Source organism: Hylobates moloch, unplaced genomic scaffold (assembly GCF_009828535.3).
Source record: "Hylobates moloch isolate HMO894 unplaced genomic scaffold, HMol_V3 SCAFFOLD_6, whole genome shotgun sequence".
NCBI lineage: Eukaryota > Metazoa > Chordata > Mammalia > Primates > Hylobatidae > Hylobates > Hylobates moloch.
Genome location: NW_026652281.1, coordinates 2,756,663 through 2,778,068, shown reverse-complemented (window position 1 = coordinate 2,778,068; position 21,406 = coordinate 2,756,663). Strand labels below are relative to the sequence as shown.

Sequence of the window (21,406 nt, the reverse complement as noted above, 5' to 3'; positions counted from 1 at the left end):
TGCTGCAGCCTCCAAGCTGGCTTCGCATGTCCACTCTCGCCACTCTATTCCATCCAACACTCTCCAGCTGGAGTGGTTTCTCCAAAATGCAGCCTGTGGTCACGGGCTGCTGTGGCCCCTGCCTTGACCTGTCCTCTCCAGCCACTGACAGGGCCAGGGGGCCCAAGGCTTCACAGCCTTCTCGAATGTGCCCTGATCCTGGCTGTGATGCAGGCTTTAGCCATACAATGGTGATGCCCTGACAGCCTCCCAAAGCCTCCCATGCTCTCTGCCATCCGCTTCATCCTCCAGTGATCTTGGCTGCCCATGCCACGACCCAGCCACCCTAACTGGCTTATGTGGCCGGAATGCCCCCGCCTGTCATTTCCAGACTGTTCACCCCTGCTGTGCCTGTGCCCTGGCATTCTGGCCTCACCTTTCATTGCCAGGTTTCTGGGAATTGTCTTCAGGTCTCTGCTATGATAGTGCTTCCTCCCTGACTGGTGACATGGGATCTGCTCACCTTGTCTTATCTTGAGCTCACCCCAAAAGCAGAGCCTGAGGCAAGGATTGAGTGCAAGTGTTTTCTGGGGGAGGTGATGCAGGAAGACCTGTAAGGGAGTGGGGAGGTGAGACGAGGAAGGAGAGCAGGGATGAAGTACATTAGCAAGAAGGTGGCCCCTGTGGGCAGTAGGGGCTCAGTCCTACAAGAAACACGGCCCAGAGTCATCCCCATCGAAGGATGAGGGGACAGAAGTGCTGACCCACACCTCCCACCCATCATCGGCCAAGGGCTGCTCCTGGGGCATCACCTCCTATATATCCAGCCTGTCCCTGCAGTGGCTCCCGCAGCGAGAACACCCCAGACAGAGGTTGCTGGTCCTTGTGGCAATGTGGGAATGGTTAGCAGGTCACTGACAGAGCTCCTGGGCCCTCCTTGTGTTCATGTGTGCCTCATTCACGATGGCAATGACCCTCACCTCAATTACAGTACCCTCGCAGCCCAGTGGCATCCTGGGGGCAGCACATGTCTTCTTATGCTGTCTCCCTGGTGCCAGGCATCCAATAAATATCTGCTGATTGAATAAATGATATTTAATGTTGCCCTAGGGCCACTGAAGATGTGCCCCAGGAGAATACAGCTTCCATTCCCTCCATGGTGGCCACTGCAGAGATACGGATGTGCCCAAGATACACCGAGGCCCTGGCTCGCTCACTGTAGCCCTCTTTGTTCTGCATATCTGAGACTCCCACGTCTTTCTTCCTTGTCTCTAAGGTGGACCCCCAAGTTCAAGCATCCCAGAGTCTGGTTCCTGTTTGACACCTTTTTTTAAGAGACACAGGGTCTTGCTGTGTTCCCCAAGCTGGAGTGCAGCAGTGTGATCACAGCTCATTGTAGCTTTAAACTCCTAGGCTCAAGAGATCTTCCCGCCTCAGCCTCCCAAGTAGTTGGGACTACAGGCATGCACCACTATGCCTGGCTAATTTTTAAATTTTTTGTAGAAACAGGGTCTCGCTATGTTGCCCAGTCTGGTCTCGAACTCCTGGCCTCAAGTAATCTTCCCCAGCCTCCTGAGTAGCTGGGATTACAGGTGCAAACTACTGTCCAAGCCTGTTTGTCACCTTTAGGTCCTCCCTTTCGTCACCCGCGGAGTAATGTGTCCTTTCCTTCCTGCCCAGGCAGCAATAACAGAGATCTGCTCGGGGGAGGAACTGAGTGGTTTCTATTTTCTTCTTTGTAGCTTTCTGTATCCTTAAAGTCTTTCACAGTGAATTGTGTTGCTTCTACAATTAAACTTCTCATTTTTAGATAATCACAGACTCACATACACATACAATAAATAATACAGAGAGGCCAGGAGCGGTGGCTCACACCTGTAATCCCAGCACTTTGGGAGGCCGAGGCAGGCAGATCACTTGAGGTCAGGAGTTTGAGACCAGCCAGGCCAACATAGTGAAACCCCATCTCCACTAAAAATACACAAATTAGCCAGGCGTGGTGGTGTGAGCCTGTAATCCCAGCTACTCAGGAGGCTAAGACGGGAGAAGCGCTTGAGCCCAAGGAACAGAGGTTGCAGTGAGGCAAGATCGCGCCACTGCACTCCAGCCTAGGCAACAGAGTGAGACCCGGTCTCAAAAAAAAAAAAAAAAAAAAGAGATAATACAGAGAAGCCCCATGTTATCTTTTATTCAGTTTGCCCCAATTGATAACCCATGGCAAAACAATAGTACAATACTGCAACCAGAACACTGCTACTGATGTGCTTCCAGCCACAAGAATGCCTCGCGCTGCCCCTCTATAACCACAGGCCCTTCCTTCCCACCAGACCCAGACCCTTCCTGAGCTCCTAGAAACCACTAATCTGCTCTCCATTTCTATAATTTTATCATTTCATAGTGTTATGCAGGACAACTGGATATCCACAAGCAAAAGAATGAAGCTGGACCCCTACCTCATACCATATACAGAAATTAAACTCAAAATAGATTTTAAAAACCTAAATGTAAGAGCTAGAATGATAACACTCTTAGAAGAAAACACATGGCCAGGTGCAGGGACTCACACCTGTAATCCCAGCACTTCAGGAGGCCAAGGCAGGCAGATCACTTGAGGTCAGGAGTTCGAGACCAGCCTGGCCAACATGGAGAAACCCTGTCTCTACTAAAAATACAAAAATTAGCCAGGTATGGTGGCAGGCACCTGTAGTCCCAGCTACTTGGGAGGCTGAGGCAGGAGAATTGTCTGAGAATTGCAGTGAGCTGAGATCACACCACTGTACTCCAGCCTGGGCGACAGAGCAAGACTCTGTCTCAAAAAAAAAAAAAGAAGAAAACACAAGCGCAAGTCCTTGTGATCTTGAATCCATCAATGGTTTCTTAGATTTGAGCAAACGACCTAAAGTCTATGCAACCTAGGAAAAAATAAACTGTATTTCACAAAAATTTAAAACCCACAACAACTTCAGAGAACATCATCAACAAAATGGGTCTAGTGTCCAGAATATACATAGAATACTTACAATTCAATAATGAAAAGATGGATAGACAGCCCAATTAAAATGCAGACAAAGGGCCAGGCATGGTGGCTCATGCCTGTAATCCTACCACTGTGGGAGGCAGAGGCAGGAAGATCGTTAGAGCCCGGGAGTTCAAGACCACTCTAGGCAACAAAGCAAGACCCCATCTCTACAAAAATAAAAAAACCTATTAATAGCCAGGTATGGTGGCATGCGCCTGTGGTCCCAACTACATGAGAGGCTGAGGCAGGAGGACTGCTTGAGCACAGGAGGTCAAGGATTTGGTGAGTTATGACTGCACCGCTGCACTCCAGCCTGGGTGACAGAGTGAGACCCTGTCTCAAAAACATATATATATGGGTGGGGGGGGCATATCTATATATATGTATATGTCTGTGTGTGCGTGTGTATATATATGTGTGTGTGTGTGTGTGTAGCTATATATCTACATATAGACAAAGTATTTGAATAAATGCTTCTCCAAAGAAGTTATACAAATGTCCAATAAGCACATGGCAAGACGTTCAACATCATTCATCATTAGGAAAATGCAAATGGAAACCGCAATGAGACATCACTCCACACCTGCTAGGATGGCTATCAGCAAAGTCACAGATGAAACAAGTGTCGTGAGGATGCAGGGAAATGGGAACTCTCATGCACTGCTGGTGGGTGTAGAAAATGGTGCAGCTGCTGTGGACAAGAGCTGGACAGTTCCTCAAAACATGAAACATGGAGTAACATATGAACCAGCAATTCCGCTCCCATGTGTACATCCCAGAGAAATGCAAACCTCTATTCACACAAACACTTGTACACAAATGTTCATGACCGCATTATTCACAAAGTAGAATCACCAAAAAGTAGAAACAACCCAAAATTCAACCATCAAAAGAAACGACGTACTGACATATGCCTCAACACAGATGAAGCCTAATGCTGAGTGAAAGAAGCCAGTCATAAAAGACCACTTATCGGATGACAGCATTGAGATGAAATGTCCCAGAACAGGCAAATCCAGAGACAGAAAGTAGATCAGAAGTCATCAGGGGTTGGGGGAGACGGGAAGGAGTGACCGCTTAATGCTATGGGACTTTTTGCAGTGAATGTTCTAGAATGAGCAGTGATGATTGCACAACTCTGTGAATATATGAAAAACCACTGAATCGTATACTCTAAAAGAGTGAATTTTATGACATGTAAAAGAGATCTCAGATTTTAAAATTCAATTCACATATACAATGTTATGCTACTTAAAGTGAGACCCACCTGACACAGGTGCTGAAACCATATTCTGGCCCTCATCCAGTGGGTCTGCTGTCCCAGAAGAGACATTCGGAAATAGGTGCCCTCCCCCAGGGACATGGAGATGGGGACAAGGCCCCCCTTAATGAAGGGAAATCAGAGGTTATCATTTAAAAGATAGCCAGTTTAGAGTTTCACAAATAACATTTATTGACCACATTCATAAGAGAATCTCACCCACATTCACATGAACTTCGCTACAACCAAGACTCACCTGATGAGAAGTAATTTGGGTTGAATCTTGGGTGTGGGTCCTGTTCTATAAGAAGACAGCGACTGTCATAGATGCCTCCTGATTGGAGGACTCTTGTTAAAGATCTTGATCGTGACACATTTTTGTGGTTGTTCCTGACAGTAGCTGAAGATTCCAACTTCAAACCCCAAAAAACTGGCTGGAAAGCAAAGAGAGACAGTTACTAGGACCCGGCCCCAGGGTGAGACCAGCTGCCCTCAGCGTGCCCTTGGGGAACCTCCAGGAGCGGAAGGCAGAGGTGCTCCCCAGTGCACAGGGCTGGAGGAATCCCAGGCAGGGAAGGGGTGCGGGGACGAGGAGTGGGGTGCAGTCCCGGCCACGTTGCTTTCCAGCCGCAGGACTGGGGCGAGGCATTCCACCTGAGTGTCCACTCCTTCTGAAAAGGGATGATAATGCTGGCTTTGCAGAACTGTGAAGGGAACAGGTGAAATGAAGGCAGGTCTCACCCTGCTCTTGGGGGCTCCCTGCCAAGAGATTCTAAGCCCACCCTCTGCCCCCACCCCCCGGCTGCTGTAGCACATCTCTCCAGGCCGGCAGACGGCAGCCGAGGCTTCTCCTGAGATAAGCTAGGTGTGTGGCTTGGGGCACCTCATAGGGCAACAAAACATCGCATCTGGACAAGCTGTGCCCTCCCCTGGGATACTGGTTGGTGCCTGCTCTGCTGCGCTGGGAGCTTGGCTCAGAAGCAGACACCTGCTATGGAAGCGTACGAATCACCAACACCACAGAGTGAGTGACTTCCCAGGTCTTTCTAGACAAGCTGTTGATAAGGACGGGAAGAGATGGGGCCCTCCAAGTGCCAGGATTCAGGGACTGGAAAACAGGAAGCTGCACCAACATGCAGGCGGGTCTCCACCTGGACTGCACTTCTGGGGAACTTCAAAACAAAAGCATGCCCAGGCCCTCCCCAGAACAGTTACTCCAAATCTCTAGACGAAGCCCAGGCATCTTTCTTTTTCTTCCCCCCTCCTTCCTTCCGTTCCTTCCATCTTACCAGGTAATTTGAGCCTGAGGCCAGGGCTTAGCAATTCCCTTTTGGGCCCCCTGACCATCTACTTAACATTGATCCTTTAAAATTGTTTCTTAAATTTCTTTTAGAGATAGGATCTTGCTCTGTTGCCCACGCTGGAGTGCACTGGCACAATCAGCTCACTGCAACTGCACTCTCCTGGGCTCAAGTAATCTTCCCACCTCATTCTCCCAAGTAGCTGGGACCACAGCACTACACTCAGCTAATTGTTTTATTTTGTGTGGAGATGGGTCTTGCTATGTTGCCCAAGCTGGTCTTGAACTCCTGGGCTCAAGTGACCCTCCCACCTTGGCCTCCCAAAGTGCTTGGATCCAGGTGTAGGCCACCACACCTTGCCCATCCTCTAAGGCTGGGATGCAGGTGTGGGCCACCACACCCGGCCTTGCCCATCCTTTAAGGCCAAGTGTTCTTCTTTGCTCCTCCCAGTGTCGGTACAAAGGAGTCAAACTAAATGTGATCATCAAGTTGCCAAACATAAAAAGAAAGATAAATCCACAAGAAAAACGACAAAGAAGGAAAGCTCTCGCTGTTGCCCAGGGAGTGCTCATGCTCAGAGACCACACAGAGCTCACCGCACCCGCTCCCAGCCCCCTTCCCAATGCATGGCCTGGAGAGGCTGGCGCCCAGGCCCACAAGAGACCCATACCCCGATGCACATCACAGCCTTGATTGTGACTGCCCAGGGAGTGGGAGGCAACATCCAACTCTAGGAGAACGGATAACCTGAAAAACGGGAGAGTCTCCTGCTCCCAGCCGTGGCAGAGTGACAAAGACCGAGCTAAGCTCCTGCTGTGAACAACTAGAAAATGGGGCAGGACACCTGGCAGCTATCTGCAGACACTGCACATTTTCTAGAATCTTCCTCTTGCAATTGCGTGGAGGAGACAATGAGCAAACAAGAAAATGCATGTAAATTCAACTGTGTGTGTGCGTTTGTTCACAGGTCTCCTCATCCATGCAGTGATGCAGGCCCCCAGGCAGGAAGGAGCTGCACTGGGCAATGATGAGGAGGAGGAGGGAAGAGAGGCTTTGCGGAGGAGCCACTACCTAGGCCGAGAGTAAAGGGGGAAGAGGAAGCAGCTGTTCCCCAAAGCCCAGCTGTGGCCCAGGGAGTGGCCTTGGAGGCTTCCTGGGGGAGGTACCCCAGCAGAAAGCCACGGCTGTGGGCAGCAAGGGTGCCAGGGGCAAAACTTGAAGCCTGGGAGAGGGTAGGGACTAGAAACCAGGGGAACGGGCTTTCTAGTATGGAATCTGGCAGCTAGGCCTCAAGCTGGGGACAGGTAAGAGGTCCCCATACCTGAGGGGGTGCTCAGAGCTCAGCGGCTGGAGGGTGAGTGGCTGTTAAGATGCACCGTCAACCCCAACATAACAATGGAAATTTGTGGAAAGTGGGACCTGTGTCCTGGGAGCAGGGCCATTTTAGAACTTGGGAACAGGGAAGGAGTGGAAGTGCCCCACAAGGCCCCTGCCGCCCCCACGAGGCCCCCGCCGCCCCCAGGCTGCCCTGGCATCTCTAGGTGAGGCGGGGCAGAGCCTGCGCTGTGCAGAGCACCACAGGACACACTCACAGTGCCAGGCCTTGGCCGCCTGTCAAGTTAACCCCCACCCCCCACTCCCACATCCCTGATGGCCACCAAGCCTCCCTCAGGTGGACGTCACCATGCCAGGGCCACCCGCTGTCCCCCATCCCCCACATGCTCACCGAATGGCCATGATGACCCTCAGGATGGCCTGGAGGAGGGTCAGGAGGCCAAGGGGCAGCAGACGCACTGAGGGAGCCGGTAGCTGGTCCTGGTAGGGGGCCTGGAGCTGCTGGCACTTGGGCAGCAGGCACTCATCACCGCAGATCCGCCAGCAGTTGTGCCAGGAGCATGCATCCAGCGGGGGTGCTAGGCAAAGAAAAGGTGGGTTGAGGACAGGGCGTGTTCCCCGGGACTCTGTGAGCCACAAGGAGGCTGCAACACCAGCCCCAGAGCCTCCGGGAAATGGGGACTTCCAGGACCCAGCCACAGCCCTGGGGTGGGGACACTGACCCGGAGCTCACGAGATAAAGGCTGTCTTGCGGGTTTATGATTTCCTGGGTAACAACAGCCTTGGAGCTGTTTTTCAAGAGGCTTTCTCTTTCAGAACCGCACATGGAACATGTACACTGTCTAGCTGGGACTTGCTTCCAAACTCTCTTTTTTGGAGCGGGAGTGGGTGGTGAAGATCAGAGGAACCACGCTGGATAATGACTGGAGCTGAGTGATGGGCACATGGGGCTGATTTAAGCCAATCTCCACTTTGGGGTGTATTTGAAATTTTCCATAATAAAAGTTTAAGGAAAGCCACAAGCACAGATGGAATTCCGATGTTTCCATTTCCTCGATGCTCTTCAGCACTTTCCACACGGGGTCCGGTCAGCATGTGATCCTCTGGATACTAGAGTTGGTTTTTATTTTTTATTACACTGTTAATATGCTACTCATGTAAAATATACACTAATTACATTAATGTAAATATCATAAATATACTTTCCTTATGAAAAATTATGCCACAAAAACATAGAGGAGAAAAGCACCTAAGTCTGTCTTTACAAGAAAAAATGTAAGATCAGAAATGTGAACTTTCTCGTTAAAATGGAAATCAGTCAGATTTGCGGCCAAAGAAAATGTCTCACGTTTTTAAATCACTCTGTACTTGTGGCCAAAGGGGAGAACGATCATAATTCTCCTGGCAGCAATGAGACCCGCTCTCTTAATTCTGTGCTGGGAAATCTTCTGGCGTGAATGGGTTTGAGGCTTGAAACATTACTTATATAAGTCACCTAAACTACAAAACATTGATTGGAGTAAAAATTAATGCTGTTTTTATTTTAAGTATCAGATACCAGATGATGAATGTCAACTAAGCTTTTAGTTTTTCTTAAAAGATGCAAAGTTTTCAAAGCCAAAAATATTTAATAAAAATAAACCCAAAATGTGTGATTATACGGTTCGAAGAGCCATAAGAGGTGAGCAGTTGGTTGGTGATTATTTGTTTCCCAAGCATTCCCTGACCCCTGCCTCTGGGGATTCCACTCAAATTACTCACCTTTTCCAGGGACCCCAACTCCATTCACAGATTTACTCATTCATAGATTCCATCAAGGCAAACTCACTACAAAGGGTTGGTGCACCAAGAGAAGGACATGATGCCAGCCCAGAAAACAGACACAGCAGCCCTCCGAACCAGAAAACACCTTCAAGATCAAGTCCAGCCCACTCCTTTTAGAGATAAAGGAAGCAATCGTGGGGGTAGAGGTCCTGATCTCCCCATACACTATGTCATGAAAGCAGGAATACAGATATGTGCCAGGTCACAGACAGATCAATCTACATACCAGGTCACAGACACGCAAATATATAAATATACTTAACTATGAATACATAAAGGGACTGCAAAAAGTTTGTAGAAAATGGAATAAAAAGATTAAAATAGGCCATGCACGGTGGCCCACAGCTGTCATCCCAGCACTTTGGGAGGCTATGGCAGGTGGATCACCTGAGGTCAGGAGTTCAAGACCAGCCTGGCCAACATGGTGAAACCCATCTCTAATAAAAATACAAAAATCAGCTGGGTATGGTGGTACACTCCTATAGTCCCAGCTACTTGGGAGGCTGAGGCAGGAGAATCTCTTGAACCCAGGAGGTGGACATTGCAGTGAGCCGAGATCACGTCATTGCACTCCAGCCTGGGTGACAGAGTGAGACGCCATCCTAAAACAAAATAAAAATAAAAATAAAAAATAAAAAATATCAACTTTGTTTCTCAACATAAGCTTTACAAGGTCAAGACACTTTTGTCAGTGATGACACCAGCCAATTAGTCCATCTTGAAAGAGCTGAGGGTCCTGGGAATTTAACCACATCAATGCACTCTTTTTTTACATTATTAACTGAAGAAAATGGGTGCCCTTTAAAGATTTTTTAAGATTAGAAAACAAAGAAGACAGAAAGAGCCAAATCAGGACTGTAATTTGGCTGTAAGGTGGATGCCTAATAATTTCCCATCAAAACTCTCACAAAGTTGCCCTTGTTTGACAAGAGGAATGAGCGGGAGCCTTGCTGTGGTAGAGAGGGACTCTGGTGGAGCTTTCCAGAGTGTTTTTCTGCTACAGCTTTGGCTAACTTCCTCAAAACACTCCCATAATAAGCAGATGCTGGCCGGGCACAGTGGTTCACGCCTGTAATCCCAGCACTTTGGGAGGCCAAGGTGGGAGGATCACGAGGTCAGGAGTTCCAGACCAGCCTGACCAACATGGTGAGACCCCATCTCTACTAAAAACACAAAAATTAGCCAGCCGTGGTGGCACACACCTGTAATCCCAGCTACTCAGGAGGCTGAGGAAGGAGAATCACTTGAACCCAGGAGGCGGAAGTTCTGGTGAGCCGAGATTGCGCCACTGCAAACCTCAGTGACAGGGTGAGACTACATCTCAATAAATAAATAAACAAATAAGCAGATGTTATGATTCTTTGGTCCTCCAGAAAGTCAACAAGCAAAATGCCTTGAGCATCCCAAAAAACTGTTGCCATGACCTCTGCTCTTGTCCCATCCACTCTTACCATGATGGGACCACGTTCGGCTCTCGATAGCCATTGCTTTGGTTGTGCTTTGTCTTCAGGATGGTACTGGCGAAGCTATGTTTCACTCCTGTTACAATTCTTCAAAGAAATGTTTTAGGATCTTGATCCCACTTCTTTAGAATTTCCACTGAAAGCTCTGTTCTCGTCTGCAGCTGATCTGGACACAATGGGTTTGGTGCCCTCTGAGTGGAAGGTTTGCTCAACTTTGATTTTGCAGTCAGAATTGTGTAAGCTGAGCCAGTTGAGATGTCTATGGCGTTGGCTAGTGTTTCTGCTGGTAATCATCAGTCCTCTTCAGTTAGGGCATGAACAAGATGAATGTTTTTTCTCACAAACTGATGTGGATGGGCTGGCGCTGCAGACTGCACCTTCAACATCGCCTCGTCCCTTCTTAAATGAGTCACCCATCTGGAAACTGCTGTTCTGTGGTGCATTGTCACCATAAACTTGTCATAAAGCATCAATGAGTTTACCATTGTTCCACCCAAACTTCACCATAAATGTGATGTTTGTTCTGGGTTCAATTTTAGCAGAATTCATGCTGCTCTGATAGGGACTCTTTTTAAACTGATGTCTTTTCCTTCTTAGCACCTCAAATTAGACCCTGTTCAGATATGTTATAATAAGTTAGTACCAGTTTAGTACAAAAAAAAATTGAAATCCATACATTGTTTCATTGCTTTTTTTACTATATGCATTTTCTTTTTCTTCTTTTTTTGTTGTTTTTTTTTTTTTTTTTTTGGAGACAGAGTCTCACTCTGTTGCTCAGACTGGAGTGCAATGGTGTGATCTCAGCTCACTGCAACCTCTGCCTCCCAGGTTCAAGCAATTCTCACGCCTCAGCCTCCTAACTAGCTGGGACTACAGACATGTGCCGCCACAACCAGCTAATTTTTTGTATTTTAGTAGAGACAAGGTTTCACTATGTTGCCCAGGCTGGTTTCAAACTCCTAAGCTCAGGCATTCCAGTCTCCTCAGCCACCCAAAGTGCTGAGATTACAGGCGTGAGCCACTGCACCCAGCACATTATATGCATTTTCCATTAACTTTTTCAAAGCCCCTCATATGAATACATATTGTATTGTGAATACATGAATGTGAGTATATACTATGTCTATCATGAACATATGAATGCATATACACTAGGTCACAAATATATGAATGTATGAGCATACTATGTAATGAATAGATACAAAATTATTATGTTTTGAATACACAACGTGCCGTGAATATATGAATGTATGAGTATATAATAGGATATACATAGGAATATGTACTGTCATAAATATATATACACACACATACTATGTCATAAATTATAGAAGATTAGAGCTTAATAAAACCACTTTAGGTCTCATCCAAGCCCAGGCTAGGAGTTGGTTTCATCCAGAGAGCCGATGCTGGCAGATGGGTAGGGTCTGCCTGTAGAGCAGAGGTTTCTCTGGGCTCACTGGGGGAAGGTAGTGGGTGACCAGGGATGACTGTTGAGTAGGGGAAGGGAAGCCACATGCATGTCACTGTTACACTGTGGGCAGGTGTCTGGGGATGAGAGGTCTGCCCCCACCACCATGATGCTCACGAATCCCGCCTTTCTGGGGAGGGGGATGACATGAGACACACAAACACTGGAGTTACCTTGGATGCCTTTCAAACTCTGCTGCCTCCTGACTATCTAAAAGACAAGAATGGAGGCAAGCAGTCAGCCTGGTGACCCTCCAAGGGGGAGGGCCTGGTGACTGGGACTCCAAACCTCTAGGAGGGGCGCTGGCCAGCTCAAGATAAAAGCCAAGGGCTCTTCCTTATGAGGACTGTGGGCTCTTTTCTCTGAGGACAGCTTGCCACCCAATGATGGAAAACCAGCAACTGAAAGTCAGGGGGAAGGAAGGAAGTCCTTGTCCACCACCCAGGACACAGGGAAAGCAGGGGAGCGAGAGGCCCAGGGGGCTAGGAAGAGGCCTGCTGCCGCTGCCCGGAACTAGCGCTGTGGAGGGGGCCAGCAAGAGCAGAGAGGACAAGTCATCTAGTGGTGGTCCATCCCAGGCACCCTCCTTCCCACCTCCCTCCATGCAGCCAGGACCAGGGGAGAGAGTAAGAGGACAGGCCGGGCCAGGTAAGGGAGGTGGTGTGGGAAGGAGGAGGCAGGGAGGTGAGAGAGGTCGGGGAGAGTGCAGAGGGGGAGGAAGAGACAGAGGAAAGCAGTAGCAGCAGCAGTGGGTGCCAGAACAATCACCCCTCTGCAGAGAGCAGCGCGGCCCTGCCCTTCCGGTGCCAACTGGGAGACCTGAGCCGGCCCTCCCTGAGCCACACTTGCCATCTGTGCTCCCAAGCCCATGGCCACAGCTGCCAGGGTATCTTCTCTGGACACCAGCAGAGGCCTTTGTGGAAGCAGAGCCCAGGTACCCCTCTTCCCCTTCTTCCTCCCATCTCCCCTTCCCCCAGCCCCCACCTCAGTCTTCAGTTCTCACTGCAGTGTGCACCTCCTCCTTACCTGCTGCTGAGACCTCAGGACCTGGGGCACCCAGTAGGGCATCACTGCCTGGTCCCTAGGCATCGGGAGGCGGCCCCCAAAGCGGTGGTATAGGCAGGGGCACATCTTGGAGGTTTCGGGGATATAAAACTGAACCATCTTTTGACTCTAACAGAAAGGATGGGAGGAGAAGATTCAGAAGGGGATGGAGCCATGCCTGTCCCCAACGACTCCCTGATGGAGCCATCCCCCGGAAGACTCCCTGGCTCGCTCTTAGTATCAGGGCAGGCCCTGGAGAGCTGTTCCCACCCACAAGCACACCCAACCACTCCAGATAAGGGACTGTGGTCTACCCTCTACAACATGCCCACTGTTGGGAGACACGGGACCTCCGTGGCTCACCTGGCCTTCCTACCCACCATCTGTACCTGTGCCCTGGCAGAGCACACAGGTTGGTATTGGCAGACCTGGCTCTGTCCTGGGCTGGTGGTCTCCAGCTGGGGCCCTTGGGCATGACACTTAGCATCCCTGTGCCTCAGTGCTCTCAGCTATGAAGAGGGCTCTGCTGTCATCTTAACAAAGTTTATCAGGTTCTAAAATAGACAGCCTTTGATGTGGCAGGGATGTGTCCTGTGAGGATACTTTCACATCTGCAAAGTGTCCTATGCACAAAAATATTTGTTGCACCATTGTCAGGAGTGACTGGACAGCCCAAATGCCTTTCAGTAAGAGACAATAAATGACGGACATCAGGCAACAGGGTATAGGCAGCCTTGGGAAGACTGGAACAGAGCTGTCTGGACTGACATGGAATAAACTCTGAGACAGGATGTAAACTGAGGAAAATGCAGCACCGTAAGTTCAGCACACTACCATTTGCATTTTTCAAAAAAGAATGTACATGCAATCGCATGTATGCGAATTACAGCAAATTACACTCTTGCCTGACTTACTCCACCCTCCCTAAAGCCCACCCTTGGCACTGTGACCCTGCAGCTTCTCCAGCAGAAAGACAGGGTGGTCCCACCTCTCACCTGCGGGTTCAACTAGGCACATGGTTCGGGCAACAGGATGAGGAGGAGGTTACAGCAGGAGGAGGAGTTACAGCTCTGCAGATATGGTAGAGGCTATTAGACACGGGAGGAAGGCCAGGAGCAGTGACTTACACCAGTAATCCCGGCATTTTGGGAGGCCAAAGCAGGTGGATCACTTGAGGTCAGGGGTTTGAGACCAGAATGGCCAACATGGTGAAACCCCATCTCTACTAAAAATACAAAAATTAGCTGGGAGTGGTGGTGGGCATCTGTAATCCCAGCTACCTGGGAGACTGAGGCAGGAGAACCGCTTGAACCTGGGAGACGGAGGTTGCAGTGAGCCGAAATCATGCCACTGCCCTCCAGCCTGAGCAGCAAAGTGAGACTCCATCTCAAAAAAAAAAAAAAAAGAAAGAACGAAAGAAAAGAAAAGAAAAAGAAAAATGAATGCCATCCCTCATAAGCAGGACAAGAATGTCTCCTCTCACTGCTCTATTCAACACTGTAGTGAAATGTCTAGCCAGTGTATCAAGCAAGAAAAATAAAAGTCTCCAAATTGAAAAGGGAGAAAGAAAGCCATCTCTATTTGCAGATGACATAATCATGTATGTAGAATATCTGATGGAATCCACAAAAAGAGCTACTACAATAAATAGGTTTAGCAATATTGTAGAATACAACAACAATAGACAAAAAATCAGTTGTACTTCTAAATACCAGCAATGAAAAGTCATAAATTGAAATTCAAAAACAATGTCATCAAAATTATGAAATACTTATGGGTAAATCTGACAAAAGATGTATAAAGCCTATATAATAACAGCTACAAAATATTTATGGGAAATATTAAAGAAAACCTAAATAAACATATAAATGTATCATGTTTATGGGTCAAAAGACTCAATATTTTTCAAAAGACAATTCTCTGCAAACTGATCTACAAAGCCCACACGGTCCCAATCAAAATCCCAGTAGGGTACTTTTGTAGAAATTGACAAACTGATTCTAAAATTCACATGGAAATTTAAAAAAAAAAAAAATGAGAACAGCCAACTCTGAAAAAGAAAAACAAAGTTTGAAAATGAACACTACTTGATTTCCAGACATTATAAAGTCAAGATACAATAATCAAGACAGTATAGTATTAGCATAAAGATAGACAATTAGATCAGAAGAGAAGAGGGTTCAGAAATAAATTCATACATATATGAACAACGGTCAGTCCACTTGTATGGCTATAAAGGAAAAGCTGAGGCAGTGTAATTCATTAAGAAAAGAGGCTTGGCCAGGTGTGGTGGCGGCTCATGCCTTTAATCCCAGCACTTTGGGAGGCCAAGGTGGGTGGATCACTTGAGGCCAGATGTTTGAGACTAGCCTGGCCAACATGGTGAAACCCTGTCTCTACTAGAAATATAAAAGTTAGCCGGGCATGGTGGAGAGTGCCTGTAATCCCAGCTACTCAGGTGTCTGAGGCAGAAAGCAGGGGAATCACTTGAACCTGGGAGGCAGAGATTGCCGTGAGCTGAGATCGATCATACCACTGCACTCCAGCATGGACGACAGAGTGAGACTCCGTCTCAAAAAAAAAAAAAGAAAAGAGGTTTATTTGGTTCACGATTCTTATGGCTTGAAAGTTCAAGATTGGGTATCTGCTTCCTCTCATGGTGGAAGGTGAAGGGGAGCCCACATATGTTGAGATCACATACAAGAGAGGAAGCAAGAAAGAGGGGAGGAGATGCCAGGCTCTTTTTAACAACTGGCTCTCTTGGGAACTAATAGAGAACTGAGTCACTACCACAAGGACAGCACCAATCCATTCAGGAGGGACCTGCCCCCCATGACCCAAATAACTCCAACACTGGGGATCCCCAGCTCCAACACTGGAGATCAAATTTTATCATGAGGTTTGAGGTGACAAACATCTAAACTACAGCAACAACTGATCTTTGACAAAGGTATAAAGGTGAGTCAGTAGAGGAAATACAGCCCTTACAACAGATGGTGCTAGAACAGTTAGACTGTCATTTGCAAACAAACCCAATTCAAGGCTGCGTACAGTGGCTCATGCCTGTAATCCCAGCATTTTGGGAGGCTGAGGTGGGCGGATCACCTGAGATCAGGAGTTCAACCAGCCTGGCCAACATGGTGAAACCCTGCCTCTACTAAAAATACAAAAAATTAGACAGGCATGGTGGTGTGTGCCTGTAGTCCCAGCTACTTGGGAGGCCGAGGCGGGAGAACTGCTTGAACCTGGGAGGTAGAAACAACCCAAATGTCCTTCTGGGTGAATGAATAAATTGTGGTCTATTCATATAATGCAGCATTACTCAATAATGAAAAGAATGACCGAGATCGTGCCCCTGCACTCCAGCCTGGGTGAAAGAGCAAGACTCCATGACAAAAAAAAAAAAAAATTTCAATCCATTCCTCACAGCATATACAAAAATTAACTCAAAATGGATCACAGACATAAACATAAAATTATAAAATTTCTAAAAGAAAACATAGGAAAAAACCTTTTTTGACCTCTGGTTCAGTAAAGATCTCTTAGCTACGACACCTGAAGCGTGATCCACTGCTGTGCTGGGGACAGGCCCACCTAGGCAAGATCTAGAAAAGATGGAATTGATAAACTGAACTTCATCAAAAGGTAAAACTTCTCTCTCTGAAAGATACTGATAATAGAATAAAAAGACAAGCCAGGTCAGGCGTGGTGGCTCGCACCCTAATCCCAGCACAGTGGGAGGCCGACACAGGAGGATCACTTGAGCCCAAGACATCGAGACCAGCCAGGGCAACACAGTGAGACCTCATCTCCATGAAAAATAAACAAAATTAGCCTCGTATGGTGGCGCATGCCCATGGTCCCAGCTACTTGAAGGGGTGAGGGGGGAGGATTGCTTGAGCTAGGGAGTTCAAGTTTGTAGTGAGTCATGATTGTGCACTCCAGGCTGGGCAACAGAGTGAGGCCCCGTCTCAGAAAAAGAAAGGCAGGCCAAAGACATGGAAAGATATTTACAAATTGAATCTCGGATCAAGAACTTGTATTTAGAATTTGTATCTAGAATATATAAAGAACTATCAAAACTCAGTAATTTAAAAAGTCAGTTCTTTTAAAGGGGCAAAACAAACAGATGTTTCATCAAGTAAGACATGCAGATGGCAAAAGCACATGAAGAGATCCTTGACATCACCAATTATCACGGGTATATGAATGAAAACTACGATGAGCCAGATGCCCATTAAGATGGCTCAAATTACAAACATCCGCTAAACCAAGTGTTGGTGACGATGTGGAGGAATTGGAACTTTAGACACTGCTGGTAGAAATGCAAAATGGTGGGAAACAGTCAACAGGTTTCTTTTTTAAAGTTAAATATACACCTACCATATGATTGAGGAATTCCACTTCTTGGTATTTACCCAAGAAGAATGAAGGCATATGTGCATACAGAGCCTTGTACACAAATGTTCATAGCAGCTTTGTGTGTAACACATAAGAAGTAGAAACAACCCATATGTCCTTCTGGGTGAATGAATAAACTGTGGTCTATTCATATAATGCAGCATTACTCAATAATAAAAAGAATGACTATTGAGGCCCAGGATCACATAGAAGAATCTCAAAATAATTATGCCAAGTGAAAGAAGCCAGACAAAAGTGTACACAGTCTATGACCCCATTTATATAAAATTATCAGAAATGCAATGTAATCTACAGTGACAGAAAGCAGGTCAGTGGTTGCCCGGGGATGTCAGGGTATGGAATGTTGGGTAAAGTTACAAGGAGCCCACAGACATGATTAAGTGTTGTGTATATGCTCATTATCTTGAAGGTGGTGGTGGGTTCAGGGGGGAATACCTATGGCAAGACTTACCACATTGTACATTTTACACACGTGCAGTTTATCACATGCCAATCAAACCTCTAAAAGTCTAGTTTTTAGAAAAAGCTGTTTAAAAATCACAGATCCTTTTATAGTTCATAAGCATGATAACTGGGTACTCATGCACATGTGTGAGGTGTGCCTCCCTCAGACCTTGCTACAATGTCAGCACATTACCCACCTGACATAAAAATAAATAAATAATCTCAAACTGTCTCCCTGAAATGTTAAAATATCCATTCATATAATACTTCTAATTCTGAGGGGTGACTGGTCAACTGACATTCACCCTGGAACCTAGGTGAAGACCTCCTGGTTCAAGTCACCTACCTGCTTTCGGGGTCTCAGGGACAGAGGGACGCAGTAAGGCAGTGCTGCTTCCACCCTGGACACAGGCAGGCGGCCCCCGAATCTGGTCTGGCACTCACAGCAGATGGCCCAGGGGCCAGGGTGCATCTGAGTAAGATCCAGAAATGACAGAACTGAGCTTGATGCTGCATTTGCAGGGAGACAGGAGGTTCTCGGGCACAGGAGATGCGCGCTCAGGAAGATGGTGTCCGGGGGCAGGGTCCCCAGCTCCTACTGCAGCTTGGAAAGAAGCACGCTACCGTGGCTCACCCTGAGGCCTCCAAGGTCATTTGGAGGGGGATCCACCGGAGCTTGCAAATCAGGTGCGCTGGGATTCTCGGCCGCTTCCTGCTGTGCTACAATGAGCAAGTCTCGTGGTCCCCTCTGAAAATGGGCATGTACAAGCAGCTCTAGAGCTTATGGGCACATGAGTGCTGCCTTTATGGCCATCTGTCACACTCTGGTCTGCAAGAGCTTCCACATCCATCCCAAGTGACCTTCGTAACACCCTCAGGCAGGAAGAAGAGGGGCTGCCATCACCTCCAGGGGCAGACGGAGAAGCTGATGCCCAAGGCAGGTATATTATTAGGTGGCCTCCTGAACTCAGGCGTTGTGAGGGCCTGGGAGGTGTTCCGGAGGCCCAGGGATAGCTCCTACAACCAGACTTTTGTGTTTGGAGCATTCTCTCATGGGATGCAGCTTCTGGACCCACATCCTCTGCTCTCCTCACCCCACAGGGGTATGTTGGGGTCAGGGCCAAGTGGCTGAGGACTTGCTTTCCCTACTGAATTACCTGGGAGGCACACCTCTTTCTTGTAGGTTTGAAATGTGCTATTCCTAGAAAAGAACAGAAAAGCTTAGGGTTTGTGTAAACTAGGGGGTAGGGATGCTAGGGCACAGGCCTGGGCCTGTCTTCTCAGAACTGACTCTCAACGATAAAGCCCACGGGTGGCGGGGACGCGGGGGATCCTCTGAGCCCAAGAAGAGTGAGAGGGTGACATCAGAAGCAGGCGTGTGCTCACTCATGCGTTAATGTCTAGGGGCTCCTGGGGACTGGCTGTCATGGAATCCTGCATTCCCAAGCCAACCAGTTTCAAGCTGACTCCAGCTAAACTTGTGCTTGAACTATCAGAAAAGACAGCAGCATTCCAACCTGGTGAGAACTTTCCAAGACATGGAGCTGCCAATCACATCACCTATGATGGTTTCTCAGACACCCTCAACTTACTGAAATACTGAAGAAAAAACATCGTCAAACTGTCCATTAATGAACCTCCTTCCACCATAAAAACCCGGGTGCTTTGTCTCTGGGATGACAAAGCATTTGGGGTTACACTGGCTCTGTTACTCTTCCCTGTTCCACCCCCCAACAAACTGCTTGAATGTTGGCCGGATGAAGCGTCTCCAGTGGGTGCAAAGCCCTGCTTCCCTGACGGTGGGGGGCAAAGCGCTTTGTAGTGTGGAAACCGTAAGAGCGATAGAAGTGTTTTTGGGTTTCATGGTCATAATAACCATTATTATTATTACTATTTTTGAGAGTAATAGATTCAAGGATCAACTCTCCCAGATAATGCTTGAAAACAGAGGATGGGACATTGCCCTCCATAGCATCCAAGGCCCCTTCTGGTAATGACAGCACTGCCATATTCCTGGTGGGGAGGGGGGCCACACCCATCTCAGTCCTTGTAGTTCAGGTGGGCCAAACTCACCACTGCCCAGCCTGGAAGGCTGGGAAAAGAAGAATCTCCTTTTTGTTGAGGTTGATAATCTGATAACATGTAAACCTCAGGAGGTCCTGCCGATCATCTTGCCTCCACAAGGGAAGCCAGTAAAAAGGAAGGAAGCTGAGAGACGGAGAGAAACCTTCCAGGACCATGGTCAATGTGCAGCTGGATACATCCATGCCTGAAGGCCTACTTCTGACATTTTCAGTTATGTGGAAGCATCAGTCGCGTTTTTGTTCTTACGCCAATGTAAGTGAGGTTCCTGTGGGTGGTGGTCAAGAGTTCCGCCTATGCATAGGTCATGGAGCAATGCCGGGCCGGGAACTCACAGGCGCGGTGTGGGGTAGCCGCGGGCAGGATTCAGGACGCACTTGCCTGCCATCCTGCGCGGAGTGTGAGTGCCAACCTGCAGAGCCCGACGCACCCCGCGCCCGGATCCCCGTCAGCAGCGCCTGAGGCTGCTCCAGTGGCCTCATGATGATAGTGACAACGCCGCGGGGACAGTGGGGACCTGCTCGCACTCGTATGGCTTCTTATGGCTGACGCGCCCTTTCACACACACGTCGTCCGCAGGCCCTGACGCCTTGGACCCTGCCTTTCCCTCCTGCCCCAGCCAGAACCTAACCCGAGCCAGCCCCAGCCCCAACCTCAACCCCTCAGAGGAGCCCAACAGCGCCCGCGCGCCCGTTCGTCCCGCTGATTGGCCCATGCCCAGCCAATAAAAATTGGCCTTCTAGGCATGTGAACTTAGCTGGCGGCTGATTGGTCCGTCAAGCAGACGCAGGGTCAGCGGGTCAGAGCGCGGCTGTGTGGGACTGCGGGGCTCCAGCCGAGCCCGCTGGGGTAGGTCATGCAGACCCCGGCCACTGGAACTACTCATCATTTCCAACGGATGGGACGGAGGGGCCACCGGCCGCCCCAGCCAGGGTCTCGGTACCCGGCAAGGAGAGAAAGAGGTGGGAGCAGCCCGCGCGGGGCCCTCCGTCTTGCATAGGCGCTTCTGTTAAAATTACTCCTTTATCTCAGATAATGAGTTGGCGCTGGATCGCTGCGTCCTCAGGTGCGGTTCGAATCGTGACTTTTAGAGAAATAGGTTTTGTTTTTTTTTTTAAACAACCTGAGCTTGAAAGGCCGCGGAATTGGAAACAGTCGTCACCCGGAGGCCTGAGCGTGCAAGTGCCGAAGCTCTGGCTGGCCCTTAGCCTCCCCACCCCACCCGCTCTTTTCGCTTGAACGCGTGTACTTTGGGCAGTTGCTGACGTGTAGACAGGACATATGTCTTCATATTTTAGTAAAACCCAGTGCTCTCTGCCTCTCTGATTATGTTCTTTAAGTTATCACCAGTTCCGATTTGTATTTCTTGGAAACGGTTGGGTCTTCCCTCACTTTTCAGTATTTTCATGCAGACTCAAATACTCTGGATTAATATTTGTATTTGCCCAAATCATCACGAGCACCTCTAACCCTGATGGGCAATACTTCAGTGTGCTGCATTCTGGCCACAGAGCAAACAGGGTGCTCCTAGGCACTGCCCTCTCGGATTTCTTGCCTTGTTATTTAATCATTAAGATCATGACCTATGAGCAGGACTGAGTTTCCAGCCAGCACATACACACATCCTCTCCTGGCCAGCATCCATGCTGATGAGGCGGTGCCTCTGCCGTACTAGCTGCCTAATATTTCAGATACCCCGCCCCATGTGTGTTTGTGTGTAAATCATGTCACTGCCCTCTTTGTAGCTAATGACAAAATTCC

General features: G+C 48.4%; 1 protein-coding gene and 1 non-coding gene across 2 annotated transcripts in view; one reads left to right on the top strand and one right to left on the bottom strand.

The window, feature by feature from the left end:
- CUNH16orf95 (chromosome unknown C16orf95 homolog) overlaps positions 1-20,297 on the bottom strand; it is a 64,503-nt gene extending 44,206 nt beyond the window's left edge. The window contains 7 exon segments of the mRNA XM_058440398.1: positions 4,266-4,382; positions 4,516-4,693; positions 7,287-7,473; positions 17,910-18,035; positions 18,713-18,764; positions 20,023-20,043; positions 20,045-20,297. Coding sequence (XP_058296381.1) covers positions 7,327-7,473; positions 17,910-18,035; positions 18,713-18,764; positions 20,023-20,043; positions 20,045-20,127 — 429 coding nt within the window. The 5' untranslated portion in view covers positions 20,128-20,297 and the 3' untranslated portion in view covers positions 4,266-4,382; positions 4,516-4,693; positions 7,287-7,326.
- LOC116472107 (small nucleolar RNA U13) lies at positions 17,663-17,766 on the top strand. The gene has a single exon (XR_004249012.1). It is a non-coding gene; the product is annotated as a small nucleolar RNA U13 (small nucleolar RNA).
- Positions 20,298-21,406: the final 1,109 nt, after the last annotated feature.